At 37.8% G+C, this 26,521-nt stretch overlaps 1 protein-coding gene across 1 annotated transcript in view; it reads left to right on the top strand.

Annotated features, from left to right (window-relative positions):
- The window catches only part of LOC136858811 (histidine ammonia-lyase), an 88,771-nt gene that overhangs the window by 38,625 nt on the left and 23,625 nt on the right, over positions 1-26,521 (top strand). The window contains exons 4-11 of the mRNA XM_067138629.2: positions 3,935-3,962; positions 4,896-4,970; positions 14,895-14,967; positions 18,893-18,959; positions 19,039-19,202; positions 22,745-22,884; positions 23,674-23,965; positions 25,671-25,810. Of these exons, the coding sequence (XP_066994730.2) occupies positions 3,935-3,962; positions 4,896-4,970; positions 14,895-14,967; positions 18,893-18,959; positions 19,039-19,202; positions 22,745-22,884; positions 23,674-23,965; positions 25,671-25,810 (979 nt within the window). The remainder of the gene's footprint in view (positions 1-3,934; positions 3,963-4,895; positions 4,971-14,894; positions 14,968-18,892; positions 18,960-19,038; positions 19,203-22,744; positions 22,885-23,673; positions 23,966-25,670; positions 25,811-26,521) is intronic.

Here is a 26,521-nt window from a genome sequence, read left to right as displayed (position 1 = left end):
CGATCTTGCACCACTTTTCAGACCAATCATTGGATCAAAGTTGCACAACTAGGCCACAGGTTCTTCCTGATGATGTGGCTGCCGACACAGCCGTTTGCCAACATACACAGGTCTCATCTTTAATGTCCTCTTTTAAAACAGTTATGTAGTTCATTTTCTTGATTTATGAATCTCAGAGGAGTCTTGAATGAAAATAAGAAATATGACCAAACATATTCAATAGTGGGGAAAGACTAATTACAAAGGGCGTACTATATTGTTTTACACTTTATTTTTTCTACCCAAATGAAGTACATTACACGTCAGTTGTTACGTCCACCTTCTCAACATAATCTCCTTGTAACTGTATGCACTTTTGCCATCGGTTTGTCAGTCTCTCCAGACCTTCTTGAAACCATTCTTTTGGAGTGTTGCCTTGACAGCTGTGTCCAGTTCTGAAAAATCCACAAAACGGCAACCACGCAGAGGTTTCTTCGTGTTCCCAAACAGGTGATGATCACTGTTTTTGGTGGTGGACTGCCCCTATGCTTCCATTGCATTGATTGTTGTTTCTTTTGTGGCTCACGGTAATGAAGCCATGTCTCATCACCAGTCACAAGCCCAGCCATGAAGTCGGCTGGATCTTGATCAAGGCATTGCACACATCCACACGCCTCTGCTTTTCGTCTGCAGACAAGAGTCTAGGCACCCACGTGGCTGACACGTTCCCCAACTGTAAGTGGCCGTGCACGATCCGCTGCAGGGTGTTTTGGCTAATTCCCATGGCTACCTCCATTTCCGTAAATGGGATGCATTTGTTTCCTTGGATGGCCTGTTCAACCCAGGTAAAGTTGGCTGGTGTTGAACACTGTTACATTCCTTCCAGAAGGGGTTCCCTTGTCCACCAATGTGAGCCCTGTTTTCCAATCTTCCACCCAGTTGTAAACTGTTTTCCGTGACGGCGCATGTTCTCCACAGACTGCCACCAAGTGCCAATGAATTTCTGCAGTGGTCACGCCTTCTTTCCGTACGAACCAAGTGGTATAGCGCTGTCCTTGACGGTTGCTTTCCACGTTATCTGCTCCTACGCTGACAGTGTTGTTATGAAATGGCTATGACAAGTGCATTCATTGGCCCCTGTGCGTGTGCTGCGACCAAACGGTGGAAAAAGACGCTAGTTACACGTCACCACCTTCAAAATTGAAATGAGAACCATACCCGGATGTACGAAAAATAAAGTGTAAAACAATATAGTATGCCCCTCATAATTTTTCAATCTTTTGGTCCATTGTGTACAATGAGTTTCTCTCACTGGTTGGCCGGCAGGTGCGCCCCGCTTATCTTCCCCCATTGACTCATCACTGCACGCTCCGCGGATTAGCAACAAGGACAGCACTTTGTTCACTTTATCTGTGCATGTAACAAGATAACAATTAAAATTAGGAATTAAGAAAATAAGCTTGTACCTTATGACAGGAGATGTTGGAAATGTTCTCCTCCTGTATCCAAACATTTCTGGCATCCTCTTACGAAACTCTAAATCATGCGCACAAGTTCATCTTCCGTAACTGAGGCTATTTCTCTCTGGATATGTTCTCTCAGTTTGTTCAACATGGGAGGGTTTCTTGCATACCTGTATTTTTTTAAGCTTCCCCATAAATAAAAGTCACAAACAGTTAAATCTGGGGACCGTGATGGCCATAAGTCCATACTAACAATACAGTCTTCAAAAATTTCCTCAATTAAGTTTAATGTGTTATTAGCTGTATGCACGGTGGCAGAGTCTTGCTGAAAATATCCATTCTGACAGTCAGTTTGTCAAAAAATGGTTTGAGTATATTAACCTTGTATCTTTGTGCATTAATTTTGCCCTGAAAAAAGATAGGTCCTATAATGCTGTACCCATTCACTGTGCACCATACTCTGATCCATTCATTATGTAGAGGAATTTTGTATAGGTGATGGGGGTTTTCTGCACTCAAATATCTGTTATTCTGCACCGAAACATAGCCGTGTAAATGGAACCATGATTTGTCAGAGAAAAGTATTAAGCATGGATCAATTATTTCATCATGAACGTTTTGCAACATCCAATTACGAGAACGTATCCACTTATCACGATCACGTGGATGCAGATCGTGTACTACAGTTACCTTGTAAGGTTTCAATTATAACATTTGCATAGCCTGCCATGCTAAGCGGCTTCTTGTCCAAGTCGTCTTAGGGATTTTGTAGGTGTATGTTCTAATCTTTCTGTGTTTTCACTTACTTTTTCCTCATTACGTGCATGTTATAACACTTCACTTCTGATCGAGTAAAAAACCAGTTTCTCTCAATTTATTTACGAGTTTCTGCACAGTCTCTCTCTGTGGAGCGCATACACTTGAAAATGTGTTACAAGTCGCCTAACGTCTTCCCTGCAACACTCTGTTTTCATATAATTATCGTACATAAATACCCCTTCCTCTGCTGTGTATACATGGAGACATGAGAATTATACCCCGAAGTAACACTGCACAACTCGAGAACATTCAGAGTGACAGATAACACTTAATACACCTCCTAGGCACGGACCTGAACTGTGAAGTGCGGGCATTCCCGTGCTGTTGCTACGCAGTGTAATGGGGACTGATGAGTCAACAGGAGGCAGATAAGCTGGTCGCACCAATGAGAGAAACTCACTCTATCTTGTGTGCTTTTGTCCTGCTAATAATGTGAGTTAGATCTTGTATTGTTAATATCAGATTTCAGGCTATATTTAGATACTGTGCAATCTTATGTTGTTATGAATGAGAAATGGAAATTCTAAGTTCCCATAGAGGGAATTAGATATTTTTCCACCAATAGAGCATATAAAAAATCAGATCAAAAATTAGATGTATGGCTTTTCAGGCGTTTGCTCTATTAACCAGCGTTTCGTCTTAGGTCTGACATTAGACTCTTCAGAGTGGGATGTGTCAGACCTTACCCACTGACGCTGGGGTGTATGCAGGTGAAATTATCAGAAGCCTATTTAAGAGCCTGTTTCAGAGGCACAGACTGTGCTTTGAGTACTACAGTTACCTTGTATGGTTTCAATTATAACATTTAAGATAATTCTGATAATTTCATCTGCATACACTCCAGCGTCAGTGGGTAAGGTCTGACACATCCCACTCTGATGAGTCTAGTGTCAGACCTAAGACGAAACGTTGGTTAATAGAGCAAACGCCTGAAAAGCCATACATCTAATTTTTGATCTGATGAATGAGAAAGCCGATCAGAAAATGGCAATGGGTACTGGTAGATGACTATTAAGGATGGAAATGAGCTCCGAACTTACAAGCTATAAGATACGAACCATGAAAAAATAATGAATATTTTGAAAGATATAAAACATTCAGAATGGCAATATTTTCTGTATTATTATTATTATTATTATTATTATTATTATTATTATTATTATTATTATTATTATTATGTTATATTATAGGTACAATAAGAGCCTCCGAGGCTCAGGTGGTAGCACGCCGGGCTCTCATCGCTGATTTCCGTGGTTCAAATCCCGGTCACTCCATGTGAGATTTGTGCTGGACAAAGCAGAGACTAGACTGGTTTTTCTCTGGGTATTCCAGTTTTCCCTGCAATATTTGATTCCAGCAACACTCTCCAGTGTCATTGCATTTCATCTGTCATTCATTAATTATTGCCCCAGAGGAGTGCAACAGACTTCGGCAACCGGCACAATTCCTATCCTTGCCGCTAGAAAGGGGCTTCATTCATTTCATTCCTGACCCGGTCGAATGACTGGAAACAGGCTGTGGATTTTCATTTTCATTATAGGTACAGTAACATAAGTAAGAGATTAATCATAGGAAAGAACCACACTACATTTAATTGTAAGGTTGGGTAAGTCATTTTTATTGTATAACATGTACTCAAACACTAAAATGATTATTTTCTTAATATTTGCCAGGCAGGAGTCCTATGCACATTCAGATGACGTAAGTATTACCCTACTATTTTAAAATGGAAGTATTACATAGAAATAAAGTGGTATTGAGAATATGGACACATTTTGAACCTTTGATTGTCATTATTTGAACTGAAAATCAACGTTTTATTAATCTCAAAACAAGAATACTGTTATTTTCACTCAATGATAACTTTAATACTCGTATATATACTGTACAGTGTGCATTCTTACTCCACGGTAAGAACGAAATGCAATTTTTACTTTTCTGTCATATCTGTATGTATTTATGTATGCATATCTCAAGAAAATAGCAGAACAGATTTGAACGAAAAACAGTATATACTGTCGGAGAATAAGGCACTACAACCTAGGCTATAGATAATTTTATTCACGCCAGGTGTAATGTAGTTTAGGGGAAGGCCTAAAATTTGATTATCAAATATCTATGTTATTAATGATTCTATTGATAAATACTACATTACAAAAGTTATACAGTGTTTCAAACAGACCAATTTTGTGATAAGGAAAAGTGAAAGACAGATACATAGGTTTCTGTGATATCTGAACTGCTTCTCAGCTATCTCAAAATGTTATATGAGTAGAAAACTGAGATAAACTTGTAAAGCAAACATTAAACATATAACAGAGTTCCAATGATATGGGCTATATATGACTATTGCAATGTGCACTGCCTTAATCTGATTTTAGAAAAGGTTTTCTTTGAAACAATGTTTTCTTTATTTCGTTAGTTTTAAATGGAAACAAAAATCTTTAAACCTTACAGTGGGAAAGTGTTCACCAATTGTTTTCAATACAAGATGGAATTATATTTTTAAATCATTTTGGAAATGTAAAGTAATACTACAGTACTTCAGATCCAGCATACTTGGTAAAACAACTACTCAATGAAGACTATATAACAACTGCATTTACTGTTAATTCATGTTGCATATATTTCCAGTATCTGTATCTGGATGGCTCTAGTCTTTCAACCAATGACCTGATGGCACTAGGAAAAGGACAGTACAAAATCAAGGTAAAATTTTACACTTCAATTTTATTAATATTTACTAAATAGAAAAGAAGGAATGTAATATCAAAATTTTTCAAATTTGCCCAGTAGGGAAATATGACAAGAAAAAAATTATATCTAATCTGATAGATAGATTGTCTTTGTAATACATCACCAATTGATTTATTTAAGTTTCAAGTGATTAGCATATTAGAACTATTGTTAATATGGTCTAATGATTGAGAGAGATTTCTCTGAATTCTGAAAAAATAATATTCACTCAGTATTAAGTCATCACCTCGGAGGGGATATCTGATAGATACATATTGATGATGGTGATGATGATGATAATAATAATAATAATAATAATAATAATAACAATAATAATAATAATAATAATAATAATAATAATAATATTCTAATCGATAAATCAAAAAGATCCGCATCCCTTATAGAAATTGTTTGTCCAAATACCTCCAATCTGCAAATGACAATAGCCACAAAGATATCAAAATACACAGGACTGGCAGTAGAAATACAACGCCTGTGGAAACTAGAATCAGTCACCACAGTTCCAATAGTAATATCATGTACCGGTGTTATTCCAAAATGCTTGCACAGCTCTCTGGCTGCATTAAACCTGCATCATCACACATACGTAGAACTAAAGAAAGCCACCCTCCTGAGCACTTGCCACATTGTGAGAAAGTTCCTAGGAACGACTTTTCCTCTGACTCACGCCAAACAGCATGAAGTTCCAGGCCGCAGTTCCAGTAATACTGAAGAACAGATTCCTGAAACGGGGACATAAGAAGTCTGAAGTTGTTTGTATTTATTGTATAAATGTATATATTGTAATTATTTCTGTTTTAAATATTTGTACATATATGTACCTGTAGTTTCATAATCAAGAGGGTGACTCCTTGCTTAGGCCGAGTCAGCCCATTATGTTACCGGCACAAGCCGAGCCTTCCTAAATAAATAATAATAATAATAATAAAATAATAATAATAATTGAATGGTCTTAGCTTCTGTGTACAGGGCCATGTATACTGAGCAACTCAGATGGGTAGAGCGCTGGCCTTCTGAGCTCAAGTTGACAGGTTCGATCCTGGCTCAGTCCAGTTGTATTTGAAGGTGTTCAAATACGTCAGCCTCGGGTCGGTAGTTTTACTGGCATGCAAAGGATTTCCTGTGGGGGAAAATTCTGGCACCACAGCGACTGCAAAAACCACAAAAGTTGTTAGTAGGATGCAAAACCAAAAACATTATTATTATTCTTTCTGTGTGCTGGTATTATGATTTGCCTGTGTGCCGATTTTGATGTTCCGTTTTGCTCTACCAGATGGCAGACAAACCAGAACTTTAATGGGCAACCTACAGCAGAACTTCATTTAACATTGTTGGGTAGACACAGAGATCTTTTACATGCTGACACTATACAGCATAGACTTCTTTCCACCCTTCAAAAATCTGACCACCTCTGCCAGGTTTGAACTTCTGACCAGAGGCTGACACTCTACCACTGATCCACATAGGGCACATGACAGAGAGGCACCAATCCTCATCGCAAAAACTAATACTAACAGTTGTGTGACCAGCCAAGTCAGTCATGAGACACTCGCTACTATCCTATGGAAGCAAATTGTTAAACAGTGGGACATACAGGGAGTAAAAAATGTCTCCGTACACCAATGTCCATTGTTTCATTTTGGGTAATATCACACTCTACAGTGCAATGACACAACGCATGCGACATGGACGATGTACAGACCAGTCCTATGTATATTTACATCGACCAGTGGAGCTACCTACTTATAGACGTGGTCTTGTACACACGTCCAATGCAACAGGTAAACAGGAGGGGCATCCAAATAGTCTCCGTAAAGAGCACAGTCGTATAGCAGAAGCGTTACATTGCTGGTGTTGTTAAAGCACAGAATTAATATTGTGTTGTTGGCGGCAGACACAGGAAACTCACTGTGGGTGAGGCGGATGGAAATACCTATACCAATAAGGGAATTAATTGTACAATTACGGAAGGAGGGGCAATCGATAAGACACATAGCAACCATGTGCAATATGTGTTGGAAAGATATTAGGACACGAACTCCCTGGAGAGTAGACATTGTTCCAAGGGGCCCAGGAAACTGAATGCACACTAAAGGCGAGCAGTTATGAAACGTTTCGGAGAAGACGCAAAAATTAGGTGCTACCATAAACCATGTGTAATGTCATTAAAGAATGTGGATACAATGGCAGAGTGTCTTGAGAAAAGTCGTATTTCAGCAAAGTCAACAAGCTGAAACGACTGACATTCACCACGGAGCACACCAACAAACCTCAGGACTTCCCTAATTCGGTGATTTTCAGTGATGAATGTAAGTTTACAGTGTTTGGTTTGGATGGTAGGCAAATGGTGTGGCGAAAGCCCAACAAACACTTACAGACCAGAATTTATGTTTGACAGTCTGGGGAGGTCTCCTGGTTTGGGGCTGTATGAGTGCTGCCGGGGTGGGAAACTTAGTGTTCATTGATGGAATCAAGGACTGACGGGAGTACAATCTACATGCCAGTGCTGCAAAACTCAACATGGGGGAGTCATGCATACTTCAACAAGATAATGACACCAAACACACTGCCCTGATTGTTGTACATCACCAAGAAACAGTGTAGCAGCGATTGGGGGATTAATAGAACAATTATAAGAGAAAAAACCATTTAGAATTGTTAAATGCATATCATAAAATAAAAATTAAATAAGGCAAAATACAGGGAACTAACAGCAGGATGCGGACTGCAGAAGGAATCCTACGAGGTTGTGGATCGAAGGATTTTTGTGGCCGAAACTTCAACCAAATAATAATTTAGTTAACACCTACTTATAGTTAATACTTTTAAAAAATTATTTTATGCCCACATTGGAGCACTTTAATCAATCCATGTACATTTAAGTCTTAAGTGTATTAGCTACAAATTTGGCTTATGTTTCTTCTTCTGCTCCCGGAACTGCTTCATTGTTTCCGACCTGGCTGCCCTTTCTTCATCAGTTGTGTTGTACTGTTTGCATGTAAAAGATTTTAGTTTAAGTCTCAAGTCTCCATTTCTCAGGATCCTCTTCTCTTCTCGGACTTCAATTGGCTGCATTGTCAAGCCTAACTCATCTAAATCATCTTGGACTTCTTTGAACCACTTATTCTTGGTTTTACTTTTCCAAAAGTAGTTGTAAAGATGTTTCAGTGCCCTGGTTTCTGGTAATCTTGACATGTGGCAGATAAATGCAACTCTCCTTTTCCACAATGTGTATATTATTGTTGACTCAGTTTCCTGGTATACAACTTCATTAGGTTATTGTCCATCTACTTGGTGTTTTTTGTTTATGATTGTTCTAAGGAATCTTCTTTCTGTCTTCTGTAATTTATCTGTTGTTGATTTGGTGTTCAAATTGAATAGTATTTCACTAGCATAGGTTTCTTCAGGTTTAATAACAGAGTAGTGTAGAATTTTGCATTTATCGAGAGAGATTTCTTCTTGTAGGTTGGCCAAGTGATATGTTGTGCTTCTTTCAATTTAGTTGTTCTATTTTCTACTGAAACTTTCTCATTTAAGTTCCAAGTAATGATCTCCCCAAGATACTTGAATTTATTTACATACTTAATTTCTTTATTATTATTCAGTGTGATGGTGTTTCAACCATCAAGGATGGCATCATTTCTGTCTTTTCAAATGAGATTTGTAATCCGACTTTTGCTGCTGTTTTTCAAATACTTATATATTATAAAAACATTAAAGAAAAGGAAATAAGGAACACTACTGGTAGCATTAACACACACGCCCAAAAAAAAACACTGATGAAATTAAGTTGCATCAAAGGAAATTACAAGTTGAACATTTGAAGCGATCACCTACACAATGTGAAGGTGGATGTAAGACATCTTTACACCATCATAAATTAAAATCAATTTCTGATAGAAAGATTGATGGGTTAACTCGTGTGATAAAGAAAATTTGAAATAAAACAAAATTAAGTTACATTGGGAAATTTGACAGATCTCCCACGGAGCACAGAGCTCCCGGACAACACATCCGCACTACATGATGCCGAAGACAGAATTAAGACACCCTGTGCCGCACTTCCCGGAAGTAGCCTGTGCTGCGTGATGCAATAGGTAACGGCACAGCAAAATTAATGACCAATGACCACACAGGAGCTACCATTTGATTAATTTAAGCCAATCAAATTTAAAAGTTTAATCATCGGTCTGTTTTCAGACCAACTTTGCTTTACGGGAACGAAAGCTGAGTGGACTCAGGATATTTTATTCATAAGTTAGAAGTAACAGACATGAAAGGAGCGAGAATGACTGCTGGTACAAACAGGTGGGAACAATGGCAGGGGTACTCAGAATGAGGAGATAAAAGCTAAGTTAGGAATGAACTCGATGGACGAAGCTGTATGTATAAACTGGCTTCGATGGTGGGGTCATGTGAGGCAAATGGAGAAGGATAGGTTACCGAGGAGAATAATGGACTCTGTTATGAAGGGTAAGAGAAGTAGAGGGAGACCAAGACAACGATGGTTAGACTCAGTTTCTAACAATTTAAAGATAAGAGATATAGAACTAAAGAAGGCTACAGCACTAGTTGCAAATGGAGGATTGTGGCAACGTTTAGTAAATTCACAGACGCTTGCAGACTGAACGCTGAAAGGCATAATCTATATATATAAAATAACTTGTCCTGACTGACTGACTGACTGACTGACTGACTGACTGACTGACTGATTCATCATCGCCGAGCCAAAACTACTGGACATAAAGAAATGAAATTTTGGGCATAGATTCATATTAAGATGTAGGTGCTCGCTAAGAGAGGATTTTTGGATATTCCTTTGCTAAGGGGGTGAAAAGGGGGTTGAAATTTTAAAATGAGTGTATCTATATCTCAAAACTTTGAAAGTTTACAGATGTAAAAATTGGTATTTAGAATTTCCTTTAAAAATAAGGAAACGTGTATTTTTTTGTTTTCAGAAAATCCCAATAGGAGGGGTGAAAAACGGTGAAAAAGGGGTTGAATGCCTTTAATCAGAATACCGGTACTTATATCTCAGAAACTGAATAATATTACAGACCTGAAAATTGGTACTTTTGATCTCTTTTAAAAATAAAGAGACACGTATTTTTTTGTTTTTGGAAAATCCAATTAATGGAAGGGTGAAGAGGGAGTGAATTTTTAAAAACAGTGCATCTATATCTCAAAACTTTTAAATTTTACAGATGTAAAAATAGGTATTTAGAATCTTCATTAAAAATAAAGAAACACTTATTTTTTGTTTTCGAAAAATCCCAATAGGAGGGGAGAAAAGGGGTGAAAAATGGATTGAATGCCTTTAATGAGGATACCTATATCTCAGAAACTAAAGATATTACAGACCTGAAAATTGGTACTTTTGATCTCTTTTAAAAATAAAGAAACACGTATTTTTTTGTTTTTGGAAAATTGGAATAATGGGGGTGAAAAGGGGGGTGAATTTTGAAAATGATTGCATCTATATCTCATAACTTTCAAAGTTTACAGATGTAAAAATTGGTATTTAGAATCTTCATTAAACATAAAGAAACAGGTATTTTTTGTTTTTGGAAAATCCCAATAGAAGGGGTGAAAAGGGGTGAAAAATGGGTTGAATGCCTTTAATGAGGATACTTATATCTCAGAAACTGACGATATTACAAACCTAAAAACTGGTGTTTTAAATCCCCTTTAAAAATAAAAAGCATGTGGTTTTTTTGTTTTTGGAAAATCCAATTAATGGGGGGGGGCGTGAAAAGAGGGTTAATTTTTAAAATGTGTAGATCTATATCTCAAAACTTTTAATGTTTATAGATGTAAAAATTGGTATTTAGAATCTCCTTTAAAAATAAAGAAACACATATTTTTTGTTTTCGGAAAATCCCAATAGGAGGGGTGAAAAAGGGGTTGAATGCCTTTAATGAGGATACTTATATCTCAGAAACTGAAGATATTTCAGACCTGAAAATAGGTATTTGGGATCTCTTTTAAAAATAAAGAAACATTTTTTTTTGCTTTTGGAACATCCAAATTCTGGGGGTGAAAAGAGGGTGGAATTTTAAAATGACTGTATCTATATCTCAAAACTTTAAAAGTTTTCACATGTCAGAATTGATATTTAGAATCACCTTTAAAAGTAAAGGAACACATACTTTTTTGTTTCCTGTAAATCCCAATAGGAGGGGTGTAAAAGGGTGAATAATGGGTTGAATGCATTTAATGAGGATACTAATATCTCAGAAACTTCAGATATTACAGATCTGAAAATAGGTATTTGGGATCTCTTTAAAAATAAAGAAACAATTTTTTTGCTTTCGGAAAATCCAATTAATGTGGGGGGGGGGGTGAAAAGGGGGTGAATTTTTAAAATGAGTGTATCTATATCTCAAAACTTTTAAAGTTTATAGATGTAAAAATTGGTATTTAGAATCTCCTTTAAAAATAAAGAAACACGTATTTTTTCGGAAAATCCCAATGGAAAGGGTGGAAAAGAGGGAAAAAGGGGTTGAATGCCTTTAATGAGGCTACTTATATTTCAGAACCTGAAGATATTACAGACCTGAAAATAGGTATTTGGGATCTACTTTAAAAATGAAGAGGCAGGTATTTTTTCGTTTTTTCGAAAATCCAAATTATGGGAGGTTGAAAACGGGGGTGAATTTTTAAAATGAGTGTGTCTACATATTAAAACTTTAAAAGTTTACACATGTAAAAATTGGTATTTAGAATCTCCTTTAAAAATAAAGGAACACGTATTTTTTTGTTTTATGTAAATCCCAATAGGAGGGGTGTAAAAGGTTTGAATCCCTTTATGAGGATACATATATCTCAGAAACTGACGATATTACAGAACTGAAAATTTGTATATGGGATCTCCTTTAAAAATAAAGAAACACGTATTTTTTGTTTTTGGAAAATCCAATTAATGGCAGTTAAACTGGAGTGACAAATTGGGGTGAATTTTTTGAAAGACTATATCTACAGAATATCTGAGAAAGGTAAAATGTTACAGACGTAAAAAGTGGGTATTTGTAATTTCCTGTAAATGTAAAGAAACGTAGGTGATTTGTTTTTGGAAACTCCCCTTAATGGGAAATAAAAAGGGGTGAAATTTTAAAATGAGAATTTCTACAGTATATATATAAAAAAATAACATGTTACACAAGTGAAAATGGTATTTTTATCTCTATTAAAAACAAAGAAACGTGTATTTTTAGTTTTCGGAAATACCACTTGGGTGGAAGGGGGGTGTGTGTAAAAGTAACTTAAAATGGTGTCGATTTCTTTTAATTAGGCTACTGATATCTCAAAAATGAAGATGTTACAGACGTGAAATTTAATATTTGGAATCTGCTTTAAAAGTAAAGAAACACGTATTTTCCGAAAATCCAATGAAAGGGGGGGGGGGGGGTGAAAGAATTGAAAAATCAATTGACTTAATTGTATGAGAATACATACATCTAATAAAAACTAAAGTTGTTACAGACGTGAAAACTGGTATTTGGCTCTCCTTTAAAAACAAAGAAAAACGCGTTTTGAAGGAGAAACCATCTTGGGCGGCGGGAGTGAAAAGGAGTTGAATTCCTTTCATGAGGACACACAAATCAAAAACTGAAGAATTTAAGAGTCATGATAATTGGTATTTAGAAGATCATTTACTATTAAAAAAACAAGTTTTTTTTGCCGGAAAATTCACCTGCGGGTGGGGGGGGGGAGGTGAAAGGAAGTCAAAAAATGGTGAATTATAATTATGGGGATACTTATGTCTCAAAACTGATGATAATAGACGTGAACATTGGTGTTTGGAATCTCCTTTAAACATAAAGAAACAAGCCTTCTTTTAATTTTTTGGTGGGAGGGGGGGGTAAATAAACTTAACTGTGGTGGTGTGTAAAAGGAGGTGAGACCAATTGATTTTACTGTTCATAATGTACTTATAAGGAGCCTCCGTTGCTCACTCGGCAGCGCGCCGGCCTCTCACAGCTGGGTTCCGTTGTTCAAATCCCGATCACTCCATGTGATATTCGTGCTGGACAAATTGGAGGCCGGACAGGTTTTTCTCCGGATGCTCCGGTTTTCCCTGTCATCATTCATTCCAGAAACACTGTCCAATATTTAATTTCATTTGTCATTCATCGCTCATTGCCCCAGAAGAGTGCTTCGGCAGCCGGCACAATTCCTATTTTTGCCGCTAGATGGGGCTTTATTCATTCCATTCCTGACCCTGTCGAATGACTGCAAACAGGCTGTAGATTTTCAATGTACTTATTCTGATCATAAACCGATCATTTTTAATCTTTCCTGGGTTCGATTTCAACAGCCATCTTTTCCTTCGGAGAACATTCTTAGATTACAGTAGACTCTCCTGGCATATAAATAAAAATTTAAAAACATTTGAAATAAACGATAGGAATGAGATTGACCGTCAAATTGTTCACCTCTATAATAAAGTCAGTATGTCATTCGTATGGCCAGAAATCCCGCACACTTGCCTACGCGCGACAATGACATTGGTAGGAGATGTAATTTACCGCATCTTGCTGTGGGGTCCAGAACATCCAATGATAATAATAATAATAATAATAATAATAATAATAATAATAATAATAATAATAATAATAATAATAATGTTCTGGACCGTCGTCAAATTGTGCGGACCACGCGGGAAATGGGTCCTGGCCTGGTAATGACTACGAATACAGTCAAGCCACGGGTTCAGTACCGCCAAGGCACCCAAGACGACACCACGCAGGATCTCCTTCAGGATTTGATCCATACTAAAAATGCTTATAGGGAAAGATGGCAAAGATTTAGGGACCGAACTGACCACGTGGAATACCTGGACCTACCTCGGGAAGTACGAAATTGATTGCTGGAAAGAAAGATTGAAAAATGTGAGGAACTTTGCCGTAATCTCCCAGAAAACGAGTCAGATCGCGAATTTTGGCGGATTCTCTCAGAAAATGAGTCAGATCGCGAATATCGGAGGATTATATATAATACGTTAAGCATTTAATTATAAATTTCTGTATAATACCGTAGCGAAGCACGGGTATCTTGCTAGTAGTCTATAATGATGTTGTATGTATGTAATTTGATGCTTGTTGTCTCATCCTTGGAAACATCTTGCAGCTTGTATCTTGTGCAAGTCCCAGAAAAATCGACACATGCAGTACAGGGTGTCCCACAAATTCCGATGATAAAATTTAATGCAGTTTTAAATGATCCAAAATTTACTTGAAGAGAAGGTAAAATATATAAACTCTTGCAACACACATCACGAAAAGCTCCATACTCCTCCCTAATCCCCCCAACATGGACCCCCATTGAGAAGCACAATATCTGTAGCAAACAGCAGTTACGGGACAAAATTGTAGAAGAATGGAGTAACATTGAGTCACTGGTTCCAACTATGCCTAAAAGACTGAGGGAAGTGATAAGAACAAAAGGAGGAACAGATCATTGAGGTGGTGTTTAGCATACACATTGGGTGCAGTGTACGGACACTTATTTGATTTGTGTTTTCTGTCTCGAAGTTTTGAATGTAATTGGCAATGTTTTGTTCTCATTTTTGACACAGTTGATAGTCAATAGGTATTGTACATGAGCAGATCTATACATAATAGTGTTGTACATGTAATTATGTAAAGGAGATTACATTGCTGGTTGTGTACAGAGATATATTTTACTCACTGTACATTATATAGTGCACATTTTTAATTGAATTATTCTGAACAACATCTATCTTATAGAGACTACAGAGCATGTCCATCTGTTCAAAAATGCTGCTTCAGATGTTGGCTTAGATTCATAGCATAACATTTAGTAAGAATTGAGATGTTAATAAAATCTAACAGGTTAACTTTTATGATATTTCAGCTCACTCAGCAAGCTGAAACTAATGTGATAAAAGCCAGATTACTTATTGAACAAATACTTGATGAAAAGAAAGGTATGTAAGACTGTACTTCATTAAGTTATATATCCTTACAAAGCATACTTTAGTTTATATGACTTAGGTATACGGTTCTATTTATTTAACTAACACTGTATGTTAAAGAGTTAAAGCAAGAAATGCTTAAGACCTGTACCAACTGCACTGATTTCAACCCATTTTGTGAACAATACTTTTCTAGACAACTATATTTTCTTAGAGTTTTAAACAATCAAATGGACAATTAACATTAATTTAAAAATTGCAGCATCAGCAAATAAAAGCAATTCTGATTTTTTTTTTTTTTTTTTTTTTTTTTTTTTTTTTTACAATTGGCTTTACGTTGCACCGACACAGATAGATCTTATGGCAATGATGGGATAGGAAAGGGCTAGGAGTGGGGAGAAAGCAGCTGTGACCTTAACCCTCCAGTAGTCACGCGGATCACTATTGTAATCAAGGCTTATCTGTTTTATATCTGTGAACATAATACACTTGCTTTTTGTACATGCTGTTCAGTACCTTTCCTAGAAGATCTCCTCACTACAATCACTGTGAAATATTACATCACTAACCAATAGCGTGCCAGTTGCATATCAAAGACTTAACTCGGATTACAAATGTAGTCCACGCGACTATTTACTGAAGTACTTGTGAAGTGGCAGCATGTGAGTCACTGAATTGACACAGGTTGTTTTGTGGTATATGCGTTCTGTGACGCTCAAATTAGTGTTCTCTAGTGGTTATGAGTGAAGGACAGATACATCAATGCTTATTACAAGACCAGGGATTGTAGTGAGGTTTTGTTAGGAACACGGCTGAACGTATATTCCAAAAACAATAATTGTGAGAAGATAATGAGGAGGTCATTCCTACAAGATCTCTTCTTGTCACTTATGAAACCAGAAATGGAGAGGAGAACAAAGTGCAAAGCAGTGCCAAGGGCGAAAAGAGTATGTGGAAAGCTGCTACTCGGCATTCAGGAAGAGACTGCAATGTTAGTGGAACCCCCTAAAGGACATGTAGGACGATGCTTCGTTTGCAGTCGGCAGAGGAACAAGAGCACCCAGCACCACTGCAGTAAGTGCATGAACTGGGTATGTCCAGAGCACATGAACAAGGTTTGTGTGAAATGTTCAAGTGCTTGAACAAGACTGTGGCTGAGGTTCAGATTAGAATTCTTTAACTCTGTTGGTTTGATTGTACAGGTATAGGATTGGGAAACTGAATATATTATAAACAATTAATTCTAGAAAAATTGCTCATCTGTTATCAAATATTTCATGTTTTTATACAGTATGCAAAATGTTACCGAATTTCTTTAAAAAATTCAAATTAAATAAATTTTCCATGCTGTGTCAAATTATTTATATTTCACATATTTGTCTCTGATTAATATATACATCATACTCCACTCTTCTTATAAATTAAAAAATTGACATTCAAAAACAAAAAAACAGTTAACAAAATACCCATTGAAAGTTGGATTACTATTGTAATCCATACGACTACTGGCATTATATTTTTGAGCACGACCATCGGAGGGTTAATTAAGGTACAGCCCCAGCATTTGCCTGGTGTGAAAATGGGAAACCACGGAAGACATTCTTCAGGGCTGCAGACAGTGCAATTCAAATCCACTATCTCCCAAATACAAGCTCACAGGTGTGCGCCACTAACAAGGCCAACTCGCTCGGATCTGAATTCTTAAGTATATCTCTGATGTCATTTATGTAGAGGGTAACAAGTAAGGGAGCAAGGTGAGTTTGTTGTGCAACTCCAACAGTAACAGTGATAGGTTCAGAAAAATGATTCCCTATTTTAACAATCTCTATGCTAGAAAACTACTCAGGAGTATGATATGAAAATTACCATTTCTAAGACTAAAATAAGAGAGAAACCTAAGCTAAGAGGACTGAACGTCAGATCAGGAATACAAAACTGGTACAGGTAGATAGATCATTTCAAATATTTAGGGTGAGTACTGTTTGAGGATGGCAGTAAAATTGAATCAAAGTGCAGCAAAGCCAACACAGTGACCTCGTAGTTGCAACCGATGGTATTCTGTAATAAAGAAGGAGTTTTCAGACAAAACTATCTATTACATCAGTCTGTTTTCAGCCTGATTTTGATAAATGGGAGTGACAGCTGGGGGGGGACTGAGAATATCTTACGGAAGGTTGTTCGGGATCTCTGATGATAAGTTTGAAGGCCGCTGGTGGTGCTGTTATCAACTTGAACACGTCAAAACGGGGAGTGATGATTCAAGTCAGTTCTGAGAAAGTGTGTGTAGAGTTCCATGACATTGGCTGCATTGATGCCGAAGCAGATTGACCCTTACTGGGAGGGCTAGATAACAGCCCTTTCTCATGCTAAATCCAGGGAATGTGCAAGAAGTGTGATTTATTGATATCAAATAATGGGATCAGTGCTATATTGAATAAAAAAAGTCAAAGGCTGACTGAGCTTAATTCTAGATGTAAAAAACAGGCAAATCCACGACCAGCCACCAGCTTTACACCAGAAGTGGTGAGGAAAGTGAAGGCCCTTGTCTTAGGTGGTAACCCTGCCCAACAAAGGACTATCGCACATAAGTTGGAGATGTCTCAACAGTTAACACCATAATCGACAAGGACCTGCAATTATAAAAGTGGCATCAGCATCGAGTTCTCAAGCTGCTGCCTCGTCACATTTTGGAACGTCACACAAACTAGACGAACCATATGTGTTTCTTAGTGACTCTAACAAACCCCACTTGATTTACTCGTGCCCTAGAGACAAAAAAAATTATCAAACGTTGTGTAAAGAATGCCAGGGAAGTTTTTGAAGGGGTTTCATAATCATTGCTGGATACTGTTACAATGGCAACTTAACCATTTGCCGTGTTGCTAGTAATGTGAAGGCTAACTCTACATACTATCAGCAAGAGGTTCTAACACCCATTTACAACACAGATAACCCAGCACTGTGTGGGAGAGCAAAAAATGAAGTATGTGTACATCAAGATAAAACATCCAGCCACACCTCCCGTTCGACTCGTCTGTTCTTATAGAGAACGGAGATGGAAACTGGAATCTGTGCAATTCCTTTTACTGACATTCTGGTGAAGGCATCTGATGGGTCATCCATGGACTTCTGTGCATTTGTACTCCTAGAAAGGGCCTTGGGAAGTAATGTCCATGCACTATCAATGGCCTCTGAAAAGCCTGTCAGTAGCAGTGGGATAAACTAGACATGCTAGCTCTGCAAAAATGTCTGCTGCAATGGAAATTGCATTGTCAGGCTACAGCTAGAAAAGCTGGCTTGACAACTGAGCATGATGATTGGTGGAGACATGGCTTTTCATTAGCTAATTATCCTTCAAACATTGTCCCCCGAGATCCCGAACGACCTTCTGTATCCATAAGTTGGTAGTAACAGACAAGAAAGCAACACACAAAGGTGGGAACAACGGGAGGACGGAAGTCAGAATGAGGAGATAAAAGGCAAAGCTAAGAATATATTTGATGTATATGCATACACCAGGTTCAGTTGTGGGGGTCATTAGAAGCTAATGGAGGATAGTTTATGGTGGAAAATAATGGATTCAGCCATGAAGGGTAAGAGAAGTGGAGAGCGAGTAGACTCAATTTTTAAATACTCAGTGTAGAACTAAACAAGGCCACTGAAAACAGTGGATTGTGGAGGTGTTTCACACAGGCTGCAGTCTAGATGTTGCAAGGCAGAACAGTCTGCATTGAAGATGTATTCATTCATACCTTCTGAATTCTCTTCCTTTTCTTATTATTGTGAGGGACATTTTGTAGTTTTATTCTGTAACTGTCCACAACTCTCTTAAACATCATCTACCCCACAGCAAACTCCTCATACTAAACAAATATGCTTAATTTTAGCAGTATGATAATAACAAATTAAATTTCATCATAACCATCTCTGATTGCAGTTGTATACGGTATTACTACGGGATTTGGAAATTTTGCAAGAACTGTCATAGATGCAGAAAAACTGGAGTAAGTACATGTACAGATTTAAATTTGGATTGCACTTGGATTTCCTTGTATATGTAACTTAGTGAATTTCTTCTTGCAGAGAACTACAGTACAATCTAATAAGGTCACATGCAGCTGGAGTTGGAACACCTCTAAGTCCAGAGAAGACGAGAATGCTGTTGGCCCTTCGTATTAATGTTTTAGCAAAGGGTCATAGCGGCATATCACTTCGAACTCTACGATGTCTCATAGATGCATTTAACCGTAGGTAGCACTAATTTCTGAATTTTTCAAATCCATCTTAAGATCCGGTACTGATATAGCATAATTCTAAACTTTTACTGTGAATTGTGTTCTTGTTTCAAGTAAGAGTATGGTTCCAGTGTATGGAACCCTCACCGGGATTATTTGATTCACAAACTGGAAAAGATATAAATAAAATAAGTCCAAATTAGCACACTGGGGCAAAACGCTAGCAACCATGAATGACTTAGCTGGAAAATTTATAAAGTCCAATAACGGACCAACTACATTGGTATTCAGCAGTGATTTGTTTATTTATTTATTTATTTATTAATGCCTTTTTTTTCAGTGGCAAAGTTAGGGCTCGAGGTCCTCTCTTCTACTTAACCACATACTAATCAAAATCTTAAATAAAATACTGAGATATTTAAAATAGTTAGTGGAGAGTAGGCAAATACGCTTGAGTGGAACTTTTAAAGCTGGGAAAGATCACAATATGAAGATAAAGTTGGAATTCATAAGGACAGGTTGGTGCACATATTCATTTATAGGATGACGAGTAAGAGATTGGAATAATTAAATCACAGGAAATGTTCGATAAATTTCCAATTTCTTTGAAATCATATAAGAAAGACTATTAAACAATTGATAGGAAATCTGCCAGTTGGGTGACAGCCTTAAATGCAGATCACTGATTGATTGATTGATTGATTGATTGATTGATTGATTGATTGATTAAGAGGGCTGGAAAAAAGTAGTGGTAACATATAAAGTAAACCTCGTTAAGACGTTTCTGCAAGGGACAAGGAAAAAGAACGTGTTAAGCAAGAAAACGTACTAATAAAATCGTATCTGGTGTTTCCTGTTGTATCCAACAGGGATATGAAAACACTAGATACGATTTTTTCTGACATGAGGGCATTTTATTTATTTATTTATTTATTTATTTATTTATTTATTTATTTATTTATTTATTTATTTATTTATTTATTTATTTATTGATGTCTTTATTTGTGGCGAAGTTAGGGCTCTTGGTCCTCTCTTACACTTAACCACATTATGCGGCTTAATACTGAATCCAAACTTAATATTCAAACTTAACACAGTGTATATAATATAATAGTAATATAACTTAATATAGTCTAAATCTAAAAGATTACATCCTAAGTCTAAAATTAGAAAAATAAATTCAATAATAACTACTCTAGGTGGAAATCATAAAATATAATAGTAATTTATGTAAACTTTTGGGAACTATTTACTCCAGACATTCACACATAACTACATGACATAGCCTACGTATTCAAGAGGAAATCTTTAGACTGTCTTTTGAAGGTATTTAATGAGGAACAATTTCTAATTTCAGGGGGTAAAGCATTCCATATTCTAGCGCCCGACACAAGGAAAGAATTACTGAAGGCAGTGTTTCTGCTGGTACAGTGAAAACTATAGGCCTATCTACCATTTCTAAACATGAAAGGAAAGTATTAAAAGGTGTGAAAAACATGAGAGAACAAATATGAAAATCATTTCCAGAGAGGATTAAAAAATACCAAGTACAACAAATGGTGTAAAAAAAAAAAAACCAACTCCAGACAACAAATATGAAAACATGTGCACGGGGGCCAAAAAAAATATTGAAGTATTATTGCAGATCACACTCTTTCTAAAACAAATGTTAGTAAAAGCCTTTTATTTCGGAGCAGTGGTTATTATTTTCTGTACTTGCTCAGTCAAGTATGTCCCGCCCCTCTTCTGCATTCCACTAGTGTACTAGCTGTCAATCAACATGCGATAGATCCGCCAGCAGGCTTTGCCTTATGTTCCAAGTACCAAGTAGTCTTGACGCAGTTATAAAACGTGTAATACAGCAGTGACCAACAACAGTCACAAACAATGAAACTGACACATCTCACGTTCCCTTCAGAATTAAAACTTGTCACTTACGATAATCTGTATGCAAATTACAAGATTCTAAATCAGGCACTTAAGATGTAATAACTGATGCTAATGATAATCTGGTGTTCTGTATATTACTCATGGTGGTTACGATTATTTCTTTTTTTATGTTGTTTTTACCTTCTAGATTCACGATACTTTGCCAGCACATGCAGTGGAGTCCGATTGATGTATAAATATCGTAACCTCAATTTTGACAAAAATGTCACTTATGATACTTTGCCTTTCCAGAGAAGATATGTTTTCACACCTTTTTTTCTCCAACCCCTATAGTTGAAAAATACATCATGTTGCATACAAAACCACAGAAGATATCTTTAACAACAGATGCTAGAAACACAAAAAAATATCATATTGATGTTGATGCTTGTTGTTTAAAGGGGCCTAACATCTAGGTCATTGGTCCCTAACAGTACGAAATGAGACGAAATATAATGACAATTTAAAAGTCCAAAATCGTCCACTGACCAGAATTCAAAGTGTGATGACAAAGAATGAATGGATGGATGTGAATTTAAAACAATCAGCAATGCCCCACATTCCCAGAAACTAGCATTAAACAATAATATTACTGACCAAGGGACTGCTTCTAAAACACAATCCTGAATCGATGATGCTTGTAGTCTAAAGGGGTCCAAAATTGAGGTCATCGTCTGCTCATAATGGTACTTATCACAATGAAAGTAGAACCATGGTATTTTTCATGTTGCGGTATTAATCAAAAGTAGCGTAGACTCGCGGTATTCCACACATTATGGTACTACTCACAGGTAATGTAATGCGCACATGTAACACAGACCTATGGTGTTCCTCACATTGCGGTGCCATTTACAGGCAACGCAAACCTATGGTGTTCCTCACATTGCGGTGCCATTTACAGGCAACGCAAACCTATGGTGTTCCTCACATTGCGGTGCCATTTACAGGGAACGCAAACCTATGGTGTTCCTCACATAGGTGTACTAATCACAGGGACTCGTACTATCCCGTGGTGTTCGTCACATAGTGGGTACTAATCACAGACAAGGCAGGCGCATGGTGTCGCTCATAGAGTAGTACTAATCACAGGCACTGCAAAATCGACCCTGTTTCACACACTCTTGCTACTAATCACAAACCTATTGTGTACCTAACATAGTCGTACTACGCGCAAGTAAAGGCGACCCATGGTATTCCCTGCATGCTGGTACTAATTACAAGTAGTCTCATGGTTCTAATTTGATCATCCCTTGGTCGCCCCTTTTAGTCGCCTCTTATTACAGTCAGGAGGTACCGTGGGTGTATTCTTCATCTGCGTTCCCCACCCACAGGGGGATGTGTGTTTGGTCTGGAAGAGCTATTTTATTTCACTCAAGTCCGCCGGCAAGCCGGTTAGGATCCCCCTATCCGCCACCTGGGACATGCCACGTGAGAACATCCCCTCTCCCCCTGCTATGCCAGCGTAGTAGGTTCATAGGAAAATATCATATTAGTACCAGTAAATTATATCTGAACATATTTTATATTTGTGCCAGTTTCTACCCCCCAGTTTTAACTTGATTAGGAAGGACGAGTTCATTCATTTACATGACCTAATCTGTAATTTCTTCTCTTAACTCTCACAGATTCATGCCTGTCGTGGGTGCCATCACAAGGCTCAGTAGGAGCAAGTGGGGATCTTGCTCCTTTAGCCCATCTTGCTCTAGGTCTTCTTGGTGAAGGTCAGATGTGGAGCCCCAAAACTGGCTGGGGCAATGCCAAAGAGGTGATGATTTGTTATTATATATTTTACTGAAGTGTATATATAAAATTTCAAAATAAGTCATCATCATCATTATCAAATTCCCTTTTCTAGTTCCGGTCAGGTAGGGATGTTCACAGCACCTTTCCATCTTCAAGTTCCTTATTTTACTAATCTTGACTGAGTCCAACCACCATAGTCTGAGTCTACCTCTTGTTCTGCTTGCTCAAATATTAGCCTCCACCATCTGCTTTTGTATCCTTACCTCTTCTATATCAACCTAACATGTCCAAACCATCTCATCATCATTTCCCTTTATCCAGCTCCTGCCAGGTCAGAGTATTTATGGCACTTCTCTATCTTCCTCTTTCCTTTCACCATTCCTCTTCCACGATCTTGTCCGAGTCTAAATTTCATCTTCTTATGCTGCTTTTCACTGATTCAATCCACCTTGTTCTAGGTCTTCCTCTTGCTCTCTTGCCCTCGCACTTTGCCTCCAGCATGTCTTGGAATTCTATTCTCCTCCATCCTCTTTACATGTCCAAACCATCTTAGTTTATTCTTTTCAACTCTCTCATTTTTCTTTCCTATCCCAACTTCCTTCCTAACATATCCATTTCTCACTCTGTATTTCCTTGTCTTTCCTATCATACTTCTTAGAAATTTCATCTCACTGGCTTCAATACCCATATGCATTAATGTAGCCTGATACATCAAAATGAATATTAGCTTTTAAAGAAAAGATTTTATACAAAGGTGGAGCTTACACTAACCGTAGCAGCCCTCATATCAGTATGTTGTTCCACGGGTCAGGTACTGCAAGCATACAATCTGCAGCCCATGAAGCTTGGTCCAAAGGAAGGTATTTCTCTCATCAATGGCACTCAACTTATCACATCTTTGGGAGCCGAGGCTGTTGAGAGAGCGTACTACATAGCACGTCAGGCAGACGTAGCGGCAGCTCTCACTCTGGAGGTACTCAAGGGCACATCACGGGCATTTGATTCTGATGTACAACTCATTCGGCCTCACAAAGGACAGATAGCTGTTGCTCGCACTCTAAGAGCTTTGCTACATTCTGAATTCTTCCCATCGCAGATAGCAGGTACTTCAGATTAAAAAGTAATATGCAATTATAATCTGAAATGTAATTTTTTAATAAGAAATTAACATTATGAATGCTATTTTATGTACTGGCTTCAACATAAAATGTATACATTTGTACACAAAAAACTATTGATAAAAAGGACATTTTCTTAAAAATCCTATATCTCTGGTCACATGTTTGCATATAGAAATCATTTCCCTTATTTGGAATTCATAGAGAAAATTACTATATTAACATATTCTATCATTTAGTAACTCTTTAGGAAAACTTCTCATAAACATAAAGATCATAGGTATTTTTCTTAGAATTTTCATTCCATTCACCCTGTCAATAAATAGTAAGTCACTGGACAAAAAAATTAGTCACTCCAGTTCACACGCACAGAAGGATCGTCAAACCTGTACAGATCACGCAGTGAACGAGTCCTGTGCTCAACCAAATGCGCACTGCCTCTAAGTGAGCATAACACAGTAGCGATCAGTGAGACATTGATGTTTTAAGCGGACAGTGTACGATAACACGGATAGATGTAAGGATGTGACAGGGTGGCAAAAAAGAAGCAATCGTGTTTGGCCATGCCCATGGCTATACAGAGCATGAACTTGCTGGATTTGTCGGTGTTTTGCAGTGGATTGTTCAATGTGTCTACAAGGAGTGGTGCACTACACGAGGCCACGAAACACGACATCAGAATTGTGGTCGGAAAAAGATCCTGACTGAGAGGGACCGGAGACACGTTTCACACTTTTGTGAATCAAAATCGCTTCCAAACCTGACAGGAATTGCTGCAGTCAGGTGTCCATCTCAACCTGTTAGGAGAGAACATTGTGACGTAAACTGCACGCATTGAACATTTGGAGTCGGTCCTCTCTCAAGAGGCCGTTGCTCACACAGGCATGTAAAGATGCGGATCTTCAACGGGCTAGAAATCATGAAACGTGAACAGCAGCTACTGGCGGAATATAATGTGGCCTGATGAATCATGTTCTTGCCTGTCGTCGAGTGCACCGAAGGGCAAAATTGATGTGTGCAAGGTCAGATTCAAGCTGTCGGTCGGTCTGTTATGTTTGGGCCCGCTCACTCTGGTGACCACTAACATGAACCAGCATGTTTATTTAAACATTCTAGATGATCAGGTGTCGCCTATCAGTCAACATCTGCATCATGCGTATGCTATTAATATCCTGATTTTTCAAGATGACAACAGCAAAGTTCTTCGGGCTGGACGCATATGTGACTGGTTTTATGAACACTCCCCTCCCTATTAGATCTCGATTGGCCTGCAAAATCACCTGACTTGAACCCTGTTGAAAATCTGTGGGACATGTTGGAACAGCGTGTGAAACACGAATATCAGCATCCCCGCAATTTGGTGGAACTGTGCAATCTAATTCTCAGCGATTGGCTTATCCTGGATGTGACATACCTCCACAATCTTGTGGAACCTCTTCCTAACCGAATCCAGGTGGTTATCAAGTCCAGAGACGGAGTTACACGGTATGCTTGTAATGATTTCCCCAGGAGTGACTAATTTTTTGTCCGGTGAGCTTATCCTGTTGTATCGTAAGTTTCACTGAACTAAAAAAAGAGGTTAAATGTTTTTTCACTGAACTGTCACAAACTGACAGAACATCAATTATATACTTGAGATTTATCTAAATGTAATTAAATTATATAATTGGTTATGATTATCCACTTCCAGAAAGTCACCGCTTCTGTAACCGAGTACAAGATGCATACACGTTGAGGTGCTGTCCACAGGTACATGGTGTTGTTCATGACACCATTGATTTTGTCCAAGGAGTGATAACAGTGGAAATGAACAGTGGTACTGATAATCCTGTATCCTTTTTTCAAGTCTAGAGAGTACAGAAACACTTTTTTTTTGTTAGTGGCCTTACGTCGCACCGACGTAGATACGTCTTATGGCGACGATGGGATAGGAAGGGCCAGGAGTGGGAAGGAAGCGGCTGTGGCCTTAATTAAGGTACAGCCCCAGCATTTGTGTGGTGTGAAAATGGGAAACCATGGAGAACCGTCTTCAGGGCTGCCAACAATGGGATTTTAACCCATTATCTACCAGATGCAAGCTCACAGCTGCGCACCCCTAACCCCTAACCGCACGGCCAACTCGCCCGGTAGTACAGAAACTATACTGTGCAATACTGTGATGAGAATAATTTTGTGTGTCTATTACAGTTGGATGCAGCTCTTGTAAGAAGACAGTGAGCAGCATCTTCCATTTACAGGAAACCATGTTATTGAGGTGGAGGATAGTGTTATGCGAGTTGCAGGAAAGATGGGGACAGCACAAACAGAATGAAAATGTCCAAAGTAATTGAGATTATGGATGTTTGCGTGTATGTTCCACCATAGCTCTCAACCCAACTTGGTATACACATGACTTACTATCTGGGGGAATGAAAAATGAAAAAAAGAAAACAAAAACAAAACAAAACAAAACAAAACAAAATGTGGGAGCAAGACACTCGTAGAACCCAAGGGGAGGGGATGAAATATAAAAAATAACTAAAAAAACGACCAATATTAGTG

The sequence above is a fragment of the Anabrus simplex genome, chromosome 1 (assembly GCF_040414725.1).
Source record: "Anabrus simplex isolate iqAnaSimp1 chromosome 1, ASM4041472v1, whole genome shotgun sequence".
In the NCBI taxonomy this organism is placed as follows: Eukaryota; Metazoa; Arthropoda; class Insecta; order Orthoptera; family Tettigoniidae; genus Anabrus; species Anabrus simplex.
Note: the sequence above shows the minus strand (reverse complement) of the source record. Positions and strands in the feature narration are given on the sequence as shown.